This window comes from Chelmon rostratus, chromosome 5, assembly GCF_017976325.1.
Source record: "Chelmon rostratus isolate fCheRos1 chromosome 5, fCheRos1.pri, whole genome shotgun sequence".
Lineage (NCBI taxonomy): Eukaryota > Metazoa > Chordata > Actinopteri > Chaetodontiformes > Chaetodontidae > Chelmon > Chelmon rostratus.
The window spans coordinates 24,991,868-25,004,339 of NC_055662.1; the positions used below are offsets into that span (position 1 = coordinate 24,991,868).

At 41.1% G+C, this 12,472-nt stretch overlaps 1 protein-coding gene across 1 annotated transcript; it reads right to left on the minus strand.

Annotated features, from left to right (window-relative positions):
* Nucleotides 1-2,285: 2,285 nt before the first annotated feature.
* Nucleotides 2,286-10,637, minus strand: vps33a (VPS33A core subunit of CORVET and HOPS complexes). The gene is made up of 13 exons (XM_041937241.1): nucleotides 10,521-10,637; nucleotides 10,078-10,143; nucleotides 9,779-9,906; nucleotides 9,477-9,663; nucleotides 9,245-9,361; nucleotides 8,953-9,127; nucleotides 8,613-8,806; nucleotides 6,736-6,862; nucleotides 6,343-6,410; nucleotides 5,975-6,112; nucleotides 4,503-4,640; nucleotides 4,227-4,395; nucleotides 2,286-3,155 (listed from the first exon to the last, which is right to left on the minus strand). The coding sequence occupies exons 1-13, from the start codon at nucleotides 10,620-10,622 to the stop codon at nucleotides 2,962-2,964; spliced, it is 1,803 nt and encodes a 600-aa protein (XP_041793175.1). The 5' UTR covers nucleotides 10,623-10,637; the 3' UTR covers nucleotides 2,286-2,961.
* Nucleotides 10,638-12,472: the final 1,835 nt, after the last annotated feature.

Genomic DNA, 12,472 nt, shown 5'->3' on the forward strand with positions numbered 1-12,472 from the left:
GCACAGTTGTCACTATGCCCGGCTGGTGATTTGGTTTTCCCAGACACATAAGATCCCATCAGAAGGGACAGCTTTGTTTCACTAACTCATGCAGGAGAAATCAGTACTGTAACAGAGAAACAGTCCCTGCTGACTTCGCCACTGCTCATTTGCCTTATTTGCAAAAACATTTTTATCAAACTCGTACTTCTCAGGGAAAAAACAGCTCTAACACTTTATTCAATCAAGAATACACAATATTGACTATACAAACATGTTTCACACCCTCACTGTGGTAATTTTCCAACTCAGAAGATATCAGTTTCTAAGCTGCACATTTAACGCTGTCAACAAACACATCTGATGCAAGCTGTCTCGTTTAAGATGAGTTTCAGTGTAGAGTTGCACTACATGCCAGCAACACCCTTTTAGATTGTTTTAAAAAATGCACAAAAGCTGCAAGCTCTACTGCCGAGTGTGAATCAAATAAGGAAGCAAACATGATCGCTCCAGCTGTTGCTGTTGTGTGTGGAGACAATGATTTATAGGAACTGCATAGACCACAAATCCCAAGGAGGTGTGCCTGATCGTCCTCATTAATGAGCTCTAAGTCCGAGAACGGGCTCATTCTTCAACAGTCAGTTTCTTTTCACTTTCCCACCATATAATAAGTGGTCCATCTGGCAAGCAGCAAAGCACCAAACAGCACCGTGTAGCTGAAGAGAACAAATTTGAGGATTTCCCTGAATGTCCGGAGGAAGCGGATAAACAAGGGCTCCACATCCAGGGGATCCTGCTGTGTCTTCTGCCCGCAACCAGGTTGAGTCAGGTGTCCCATGTTCTCACCTCGACCCATTCTGAAAACACAAATTTCCAAATAGAACACAAAAGAAGACAAAATTACTGTAATTTCAGGAGCAAATACATCATTTTAGTTCTTTGTGTTATTAAATATGTCCAAGTTTATATGAGTTAGAGGAGCAAATTGATTTGCTCCCAGCCTTGTGGAAGCTGAGGAGGCTGCATTGTTACAAGACCACTGTTAATAATTTATTTGTGAATTGCAGTAAGTGGGTTCAGTATTGATCTGCTTTGTTTGTGTATAGTCACGAACAATATCTACAGCGGAACGTCTTCAGCATTCACCTTTCACTTCTTAAACTATTGATATTTTCATGGAAACATGCTGAATACATTCATACATATTTTCTGTGATTCTGTTGTTCATTAGGCTGCACAAATAACGGACAAGCTGATATATAAATTATGCTAGAGTCGGATTAAATTATACTAGTTAATATCCAGTTCTGTTGTTACTCATCACAGTTTGAAAGAAATGTCAGTACAGTCTCGTCACTTATCTAAAACTGTGTTAATATCTTCTGCTCTGGTAAAGGTTTAACAGACATGAACTAAAACGGAGAAAATTCAACACATGCATGAAACACAGACTAGCTCGTGGTGTAATTTCTGTAGTAAAACACTTAAAGAAATCATACCTCGGTGTAGTTGGAGCAGGACAGGAGCTGATCAGCAAGGGGGCTCCTGTGCTTCAAGCCCTGAAGTCCAAGTTGGTGTGCGCTGCTCTGAGCGTTTCAAGCCCTTATGGCAGAGGAGGAGCCGAAAGCAATAACTGATCACAAGGATCTGAATCCCGTGGGATTGATCTAATGGGAGTTTAAGTCTTCAGCGCACCTGCTCCTCAAACAAAGACATTGTAGTGTAAGATTTTGGTCATCATGCAAAGTCAACAGAATTAAGTATTTTCTAATGAACTAAATTAAAACAGTTTCCAGGTCTTCGAGCCAAACAACATGCAGGAAATGAACATAGATTTATCCAAGATAGTTCACCAAAATATCCAGATGCTGTCAGCAGGACTCCCTGTGTTCATAGAGTAAGGCACGGAGAAGGTATTGACTGAAACACGGATCAAACACCCTCCCGCAGCACAGCTATCCTCTACCGGAACATGGAGCAAATGGCCTCCTAATTCAATCAGTGTCCTGCGCTGTCAAATCATGGGCTGCCGTGGGCTGCGCTCTCCAGACAGCACAGGGCCATTACCGGCTGATCGGGAGGCCTGTTACAGCGCTAATTGCTCCTTCAGAGAGCTGGACCGCTACTGACGGATACACTCCCATCCCTGCCTTTCATCTGCTCTCCCCGATAACAATCAGCTAGCCACTCTGAAAATTCTCTACTAAACAATAGGCAAAATAGCTTCCCACATGACCAAGTCATTTGAGTTGCAATACAATATATTTACCACAGAAAACTGCTGGCACAAGACTTCAAAAACCGCAATAAGTGCATCTTTAATCGTCTTATACATGACATCATCACAAACATCCCAAAGGTTATAATCATACATTCAAATATACAGTAGCTCCATAGTACAGCAGTGACCTCAGTGATGGAAATGTAGCCAGAAGACGAAGGGATGCAGGATAAACAACATGAAACCATCTTTATATCATATGGTCTACGTGAAAATCAAGGACTGGAAAAAAAGTTAGGTACCCTGTGGAGTTCATGTTTTTAAATGTTTTTGCTATTGGGTCACCATTTTGTTCATATCATGCACATTAATGAGGTGACAGGCAACGTGACACACATTCATGCTGCCGGTCTCACATCATTGCACTGATTCACAGCTGGTGGTGTCACTGTACAAAGAAGGGTCGGAAAGCAGGCAAGCAAGACGACATGGATATAACAATGCGGGGTTTAAAATGTGATGAAGGAAAAGCATTCATGTCAGGAGTTAAGATGCTAGCGTGTTTTTGGTCAGTAACACTGAAAGTAAACGTAGGCTTGTTTACAAGAAAACTCCACCGGGCACCTGTAAAGAGCCTGTCGCTCTTTAAAGCACAGACATCAATGAAACAGCTGCATTACACCAACATGGACATAAAAACAGCAGCTGAGACTTTCTGATGGATGGGGTGTTTGATGTAGCCAGGTGTGCGTGCAGGTGACTCAGTGGGTCTGGGATTCAGGCCGGTCCATGAGGGATTTTATCCAAGTTGTACCGTTTATGAGTTTTGTGGTGGCTATAATATACTCCATCCCGCTGTCTTCCATTTGAGAGAGGAAACGAAGAGCGGCTATTTCTGCGTACGACACTCCGCCGAGGAAGAACACCAGCGTCGTCCGGTTCTCCCCCTGCTGGCCTGTAGGGCAGGAAAAGGAGACGCACGTCATTCAAACAAAAAGGAAAAGCTAAATGAGATAAATAAATACATACCCTGCTTGCGCAAACAAAGGACATTTCATGTTTTTCCTGTAAAACAGATGGTTTGTTACACAGAAGTCACCCATAGAGAAACTGTTAGAAAAGGGCAGCAGCTTTCCAAAACCACCTGGCAGATGACTGAATAAATCATCTGTTTATCACTGTCTATCATAGAATAACTTCAATCGATCAGATCAATTAACCATTTGTATTAGGAGAGTGAAACTCATGACAACATCATGATCTCTGTGTTGTCCTTTGCTCTCCCTTTAATACAAAAATGCTCTCCAGTTCTGAAATAACTGATTGTACAGCAGCGTCTACGCTAACCTCTTCAGGAGCCGCTATTGCTTTTGAAAGAACAGCAGCTTCCCTCGCTGTCGACACACTGAAACCACGCCTGCCCGTAGCTACCAGTGGCTCCTCAAAAGACGTTTCTAAGTACATAAAATTTCTGCCATCGCTCACGTTAACGCACTACAACTGAATGTAAAATAGGGCCAAGTCCCTTCAGCCAAAGCACCACATTTTCATATGTGAAAACACTAATTTAGCCATCTCCCTCCCCTTAGATTCGAGTCCTCTATTATCACCTTTTAAAACCCAGTGTGAGGCAGGCATGTAGAAACAAGTCCCACTGTCTGATGTCCAAACTCACAGTTCTAATTAGCACATTTCAAATTGAGTGTATAATCAAATTCATTATTCACATCAGTTTAACACCTCCTACTGCCAAAATGACAAGATGGAGGAAAACTGAAGGAGAGCACTGGTGGCTGCAGTGTGTTGTTATCTAGCCTCCTCTTCGATGCAGACTCATAGAAAAGCCATAGACAGTGCATCTGTGGTGTTGTCAGCTTTGTACCATCAATCTGCTGCTGTTCAGCATGTGACTGAACAGAAACAAAGCTGTGTCTTATCTCCATGTGGCAGGCAGGAGGCTGTTTGCTTTCATTCTGTTCAGGGAGCAGCAGGGCAAACAGCAGACCGAGTTTGTACTGGTCCTTACGTTTCTTATGAAGGCCGGCAGGCAGCTGTTGTCTCTCCTCAAAGTGTGGGCCTGGAAGCATCTTTAGCACCTCTTCAATGCTTCGCCATCCGGGCCTGGCTAAGACCTGGGTCAGTCGGATGCTTAGTGGAGCGTAGCCGCTGTATACGTAGGAGATGTCGTTGGGGTTCTGCAGGAATAAAAACAACACACAAAGAGGTCAAGGTCCTCCTCAAACCGTCAAGACTGTTTGGGTTTAATCCCCACAGTTCTTTCTTCTCTTCATAAATCTCGTACCTGTTCATTGGCGTCCTCCATCCACAGTTTAAGGGTTTTTCTAATAGTGGGGTAGTTATTCCTTGAGCTCGTCTGTGGCTTCAACAGACCCGCCTTCTCCAGGTTGTTCAACGTTAGCATGTGCTCATAACCATAGGTCTTCACAAAAGACAAAAAAAAAGGCCATTATTAAAAAAAAACTGTCACGAGACTTCCGGTGATGCAAGCGACCGAGCAGCCATGCTCTGCTGGAGCTCCGGCGTATCCTACTGTTTTATAACTGTAAATCATTATTTTTAACAACCTAGTTTTCAACTCCGGATAAAGTCTTTGGAGCATTTCTGGGGAAATTCAACTGGCAAGATGCCTCCAAAACCAACCAAGAAGAACCCAACTGCTGAAAAGTCTCACTCCTGCCGAGATGGCGGTAGTATGTCAAGGTTGTTTTTTCTCACTAATCACTTTTACTTCTTTCTTTACATATATTCTTGCTACCTTATCAACTTAAATTTAAGGGGAATCACTTGTCTGAAGGTTGCATTACCATTATCGTTATGGTAATTAATTATTGTTTATTTGTGTTTAGATTTTATTATCCTTTTCATGTGGAAATGCCGGGTGTAAGCTAGTATGATTGCATCTTTGTTAAGGTCGAGGGTCCTCCAGCCCCAGAGATACTCTGTGGGTACTGGTTTATTCTTAAGTGTTTTGTTTGTTTTGGTTTTACAGTTTCAGGACCAATAAAGATAATTGTACAAAGTTCTTACGGGGGTATGGCCATGGTTTCACTCTGCACAGAAACCGCATTAGATGTCCAAAGACATTATTTATGGAGCGGCTTTGATCGCATCTGCGATAATGAATGAAGTGACAGATAAGAGAGAGAGAACAGCAGCACAATTTACAGTACAGGCAGAAATGAAATTCAACTGTGGTGGGAGTGGCACTAAGTTCTTGGAATGTGCAGGGAGTACATCACCCAGTTAAAAGGACAAAAATACTAACATTTTTGAAGAGGGGAGGGGTTAAAATTGCACTATTACAAAGATACAGAACATATTAAACTCTAACGTGGGACAGGTCTTTTTCTCATCCTTTACCTCAACTAGCATGTGCATCTTAATCCACATATCACTTCCATTTAAGGTAGAAAAATGTATTTGAGATGAAGGAGGTCGATATGTTAAGAATTGAGAAACCTTAAGAATGTTACGGTAAGAATTTGCTGCTTTTTTTTCTTTTCTTTGCCATTTATGATATTGATATATTAATATTGATGATATATGAAATGAATAGTCTTTGAGTTGAGACTGTTGGTTGGATTAAAGGAACCAATTAAAAGGCGTCGCTTTGAAATTGTGATGAGCATCTTCACCGTTTCCAAAACTAAAGGATTAATTGACGAATCGTGAAAAGAATCAGCAGATTAACTGATGAACTGATGAAAACAATTAGTTGGAGCCATAAACAAATCTTCATGTCTTTAACTCTACCTGGAGAATCTCCCTCTTGTAGTAGTCAAACACCTTCTGCTTGAGGCCATTGTTGCAGACTGACTGCATACACACCAGGCGCAGAATCTTGATCAATGGATCCTTTTGGGCAATGGAGTCTTCTATATATGTGTTCACCTGGATAGTGACGGAACATTCATCAGAACTATAGTGTTCCCATAGAAAAAGTATATTGATCTAATTTCAATCAGTAAAAATCAAATAAAAAAATGCAATGAACCACCTCAGATTATTGTGAGGACATCATATGATCATATGAATCTATAATATACTTATGCACATAGTTATGTGGGAATCACTTTTATGACAGATTAGCTTTAGAAAAACAAAAGGTAGATGAAGAAAACCTTGTCTGTGTCGACCCCGGTCATAAACTCCTGCTCCACTGTTAGATTATCAAAGAAGGCCTCCGATGCTAAGACAAGACACATTAGATTAGATCACATAATAATAAACATAGACGACAGCTTAAACTTACAACGCTGCAAGAAAAAAGACATATGGGATTCTATGGGCCTTAAAAGCAGGAGAAATTAATGATACAAGGTGGGTTCATAATGCTTTTCGGGTGATTTACGTTATCGTGACTGCTCACTTCTCGAAATAAAGATTCTGTGTAGGTTTTCACAAAGCACAAGGCTTTATTTAGTTATTATGAAAATATGTAAGAATCGCTCCAAAATGCAAACAGAATGAACTGTAAAGCAGTTTAAGGAGAAAAGAGTGAGTTATTTACGCACTGGTGATATCCTTGATCAGCTCCGCTATAGAAGTGTGGTTCGCCAGCGAGCTTCGTGCTGCCTGCATGTGAGGCAACTGAGACACAAACTGCTTTATTTCTCCCACTGTTTTGGCATTGTGGCGTTCCTGAAAGACAACAACAACAAAAAAAAACGTCACTGGTCGAGCTGTTGATATGTTTGATACTGCAGCTCAGAAAAACAACATTTAAATAATGGCATACAATTTAACTACCACAAAAAGCCAATCACACTGCACATCAGCAGCCTGCTCTCTGCACCTCTGATGGTGCATAATTCTGCTTATCAACAATCTCTACTCATTGCAATCAGTGTACAAGAGTTCTGAGGTGACGACAGAATGCTAATATGTTTGGCCTGGCTAAGCATTCTACTTAAACAATTAGCATTTTATCTTATCTCTAGGTAATTGTCATCACTTCCCTAACCACATGGATTTACAGAATGTTATGACCTTTGTGGTAAAATGCCACAGAGATTGCAATCAGATCAGCAGGGATGTCTGGAAGGGATCTAACGTAGCTCCCTGGAAGCACCAGACATTGCAAAGACATATTTTTTAACATTCTTGCAATGAACATTATTGAGCTGAGCAATTAAAACCATTCTGAAACGGGATACAAGTCAGATTGATAATGATGATAAACATTTGACAGTTTTAACTTGATATGGACAGATCTAACAGCCAATCATATCACACAGCAGAAAAAAACGTGACAACAGCAATTCAGTCTGCAGTTTTTGGCTTGCACGTCAAAGTACACGCCTATTTCCTTCTGCAACGCACTGTTTGAGCTGCCGATGAAAAAAGTGTGCTTTGGAGAAGAGGAAAAAAATTAGATGGGGCACGAAAGCAACGGTGAAAATAAACTTGCATTTTCCTGCAAAGCTGATAAAATTATTGACAAAAAAAAGATAATGCTACATGGAAGTGGTTTAAATATCTCAAAATGATGAAGTGCAGATTAAGATGGTCTGCAAAATATGCTGCTGGTCGGTCCCGACCGAGACAGGAAACACAAGAAATCTTTACCATCACCTGTGAAAGTACCATCCCAGCAAGCACACAGAGAGGATGAAAATCCTGGCCCATGTTAAATGATTACATTTAGATATTAGTCAATATATTCTTTAATCACAAACTATATTCTAAACCGAGCCGTGTTTGTCCAGTTAAACGTTACGTTGTGTTTTCATGTTATTAGTCAATTTAAACACAAGATACTTGTGCTCAAAAAGAGGATTCATTCTCAGTGAAGAACCTTGGACCCCTAATCTGCCTCTATACCTGCCAAAGAGCAGTGATTCCTAACACGTCTCTGGGGGTCATCAGGTGGATACCTCCCTTCAACAGTGTTTCGCCTACTTAGTCCAACGACACCTCCAGGAGGCTAGGCGGTGAACTCCGGCGTCCCAGAGTCACCCCCCCTAGTGCCAGTTCACACTGCTCCTACACAATCCAAACAGCACTGCCACGTTCAACTGACCCAGGCCTGTTTAGGAGATGCTCCAGGTAGTGGCCAGTACCGATGCTACCATTTAGCTAATGCTAACCGCTAACCGCTAAGAAGAACAGAAGAAGACAATACAGTACCGATGCTACCAATTTGTGTTTTCATGTTATATTCTGAAGTTTAACTGATGAACCTTCTCTGGTTTATTCAGGCTGCAGTCATTATTAGGATACTCTTCAAACTAGCAGCATTGTCAAGTCGTACATTGTGATAAATACTGATACTGTTCAATATGGGAAAAATGATCGTCAACTTATTTTTTGCTATATTGCGCAGCCCTACAGTGAAATCATCTTACAGCTGGCAGATATTCTACAGTGGCAAAGATTAGGGGAGACCAACCTCAAAGGCAGCTGAAATTATTTTGGCCTTCTTGCTGAGCGCTGCTCCCACAGCGTTGAAATTTTTGTCCCGTATTTCTGCATAGAGTTCCTCTGCCGAGTTGAGCTGTAGCTTCTTGGACTCTGTGGGCAGATCTTTACTCGCCTCGCCTTGCTTCTTCTGTGCAAACTTCTCAGGAGGCAACTTGACATAACCTGAGTCAGAGGGCGCAAAGACAAGGACTGGACATTAAAAACAGAAGCAGACATTCAAGAAACACACAAGTACATGGAGACTTATCGTTAACAGCGCATTCACATCAGACTAACATTCACACATGATCAAAAAGATTTCTTCAGACCGTTGTTGATTCCGTAGATCTCATCAATGAGACCCTCGTAGGTGAGCTGTGTGGCCAGAGGGGTGAGCAGGTCAACATTGCGGTCCAGCAGGAGCAGAGTATCGAACACAGGCAGGATCTGATTCTGACTGCCGGCAAACTCCCTCTTCATCCTCAGCATCATGTTGGCAACATGCTGAGATCAAGCAGAGAATTTCTTTCTCAAACAAATTCCTTCACCTGGCTGCCGCCGAGCCTCCGTCTGTGTGCAATCAGCGGTTTCAGCATAATAGCGATCATCGGTCACACTCACCCGAGCACACTCTCCTTTGCCGTATATCTGTGGAATGGTGCCATACAGTGCCTGCAAGGTCATGAGGCCTTTGGCTGTGTGGTAAAGGCTTGTTTGGTCATTTTCTAAGTAACACTCCTGTAAGAGACAACAGGGAGTAAAAACAGATCATGGCAGTTAAAAATACAAATTCTAAATATTTGAGCAGCAGAGTGTATGCCCCACTTGCATGGGGCAAACAAGCTGAACACACCCTGAAAGCGCTTTCGTACTCCATGGAGAGCAGGTCGCCATCATAGGGGATCAGGTCCAGGATGTACTCGTCGATGTTGATGAAAGAGCCCAACACGCCCTGCTCCTTCAGTCGCTGCTCACACAACATGCTCCGCCGAGGCACAAACAAGATGTGGAAGTCTCGTGACGAATGCAGCTTGTCCTCACTGAAAGCAGCACAGTCCAGGACTTAGGTGTTAAATACCGTGGGCGGACCTGAAAATACTTGAGTACCTGACACTGAGAAAACACCTTCTTTAAAATGGGGCATATAAAACAGACCTGAATACATTCTCAGCAATGATGTCCATGAGCTCCAGCCTGGGACGGACAAAGAAGATGATATTTTTGACGTCAGCAGGGGGGAGCCTGCCACTCTTGAGGGTAAACATCTTTTCCACTTCATGTTCCTTAAAAAACACAGTAATAAACAGTCAACATGGCATTAACAGCTTAGAATCAACAAAAACCTAAGCTGTGTTAGATATATGGAACACTACTGTACCTTTAAGGCCAGATACCTCACCTGGGCCTAGTCTATCATGCTACTGAACAGAAGAAGCTGCACAGAAAGCGCTCACCTTCAGTAGAGAGTACTGAGCTATCAGCCCAAAAGGTCCCGTCAGATATTCATCCCAAACTATGGCCTAAAGAGCAAGAGCACATTAAGTTATGAGTATCAGTAGCAAGAGCTGAACAATGATCTGTAAGCGGAAATGTTTAAAATGAGCTATTAGCTAATGCTTCCAATAATACACTGATGTGGTGCCAACATAAAGGAAAAATAAGCAACATGCAGATACGGTTGTAGCTACATTGCCAGAGTAGTTTTAAATATATCGACACTCAGAACATTAATATGTGTTTAATTGACAGCAACAGTATGTATTGGGAAAGGTGTGTCGACCACTGGCAGCTCTGTGATAACGCTGAGGCTGAGGAAACTAACGTCACATCCATGGCTACGGCTAACTGTCGCTGTTTCCGCCATGTTTTCGGTCACATGTTAATGTGTGTTCATTACCTTGCTTCCCGCACATTTGTCCAAAAACTCTCGCAGCTCTTTTCGTGCTGCTTCTCTCAGAATGTTTAAATTGACTCTCCCGTACGAAAGGTGTGCAGCCATCTTTCTTCACCAGAAACACAAGTCAGGTGACCACAGCGGCACTGCTCAATCACGTGACCAAAGGAGATACGGTATCAAGATAGTTCACACCATAATACAGCCCCGAAAGCTAATTTCTTCCAGCCTATAAAAAACCGTCCTGTCTGATATCTTACAGCAGTCTGAAATGATCATAAATAATGGCAACTAGAAAGCTAAGAGAATAGCTATCCACCTTTGGCTTTCAGGTGCAGCTAATTTGCGGTGCGCATGCGTACTGAGAGTTCGTTTAATAACACCATTAAAGCCAGTTTTGGGGAACATCTGCGTCTCATATGCACACCACTATCGTTACAGTGGACGTATCATAATCATTTCTGTGTACACCACATGTACAAGAGCGAATACTTAATAAGTATGTGTTCTTAATGTGGGACGCGAATACGGAAGTAGAAAAGGATTAATTTCTTGTTTCACCTGCAGTCTTTTCCTCTCTTTCCGTGTGTGTGTATGTGTGTAAATTGCAAAGTAATTTTTATTATGATTGTATTTTGTATTTCTTTTGTACCGATTTCACTGATGTTACACAGAAATATATGCACATATATATACACATATACATATAATTCCGCGATCAGGTGTTGCTGATCTACTGGAGGTTTCAAGCAATAGTCTAAAGAAAATTGGGGATTCAGACTTTGTCTATTTCGCCCCAAAGCTGTGGAACACACTACCTAAAGATTTTATGCTGTGATTTAATGCTTTATGCTTTTTTATATATTTCATCCTATTCTATTACTGTTTTATCTATATTTTATAATTGTATTCTGTGGTTTTATGCATTGTCTTCATTTTTATTTTCATCCTTATTATTGTTATTATTATCAAGTGGTTTTATTTTCCATCTTATTTTCCATGCATTTTAATCTGTTTTTATGTCCATTCTGTCTTTTCTATGCAAAGCACTCACTTGGTGCATGTGATTTCTTTCTTGTAAAGCTTGCAGAAACAACAACAACAACAACAATAATATCACTACCAATAATAATAATAATAATAATAATAATAATAATAATAATAATAATAATAATAATAATTTGCACATTTCTCCTTGGAGATAAATAAAGTATCTATCTATCTATCTATCTATCTATCTATCTATCTATCTATCTATCTATCTATCTATCTATCTATCTATCTATCTAATAATATACGCTCTTCCTTCGTTTTTTGGTGCAATGAATACTTTATCCATTAGATGGCGCAATATCTCCACAGTAAGAATCAAAGTGGTAGCTTTTCCTTAAAATTGAGACACTGATGTTAGAATTTCAGTGGTTGTTTTTGGAGATTCAATTGTTGCTCCAAAACAATAAAATAACCCAACTCATGCGACGTAAAGGGTGCCAGCAAATTATATATAGTATATTTTGCCAAATAATAAGATATTTCTGGTGATCCACAGTAATGCAGGATAAAGATAAACACAAAATAAAAAGCAAAACGACTCTAAAAATAGAATGATTGCTCAATTCCATTAAAAGCCTTTGCCTTCAAATGGTTAAAAAACTTTCAACAACCACATTCTTGATTTGATGATAATGTTAAAATACCATAAAGCGCAGTTACAAATCACCAATTCATGACTTATCAACAGGGCTGCGTGGATGAGGAGACAAATTTAGACACTATGCGCTGTTATAGAGACGATCGCATCAGGTGATGACTGTCCACTTAAGCATCAGTGTTATCACTTCAGATCCAGGGGTTTCCTTCCCAGGGTACCAAGGGCTTTCCATCCTCCACGCAGGAGAGAAGACGAGTTCCCACGCATTGAGGAGGTCCGCTGTGCCTCGAGCAACAGACTACTC

Excerpts from the sequence above, each read along its gene's own strand:
- vps33a (XM_041937241.1), bottom strand. The coding sequence starts at position 10,622 with ATGGCTGCACACCTTTCGTACGGGAGAGTCAATTTAAACATTCTGAGA. Across the intron at positions 9,664-9,778 it reads ATTGCTGAGAATGTATTCAG|TGAGGACAAGCTGCATTCGT; the intron begins GTCTGTTTTATA and ends TGCTGCTTTCAG. Across the intron at positions 9,128-9,244 it reads GCAAAGGAGAGTGTGCTCGG|CATGTTGCCAACATGATGCT; the intron begins GTGAGTGTGACC and ends GCTTGATCTCAG.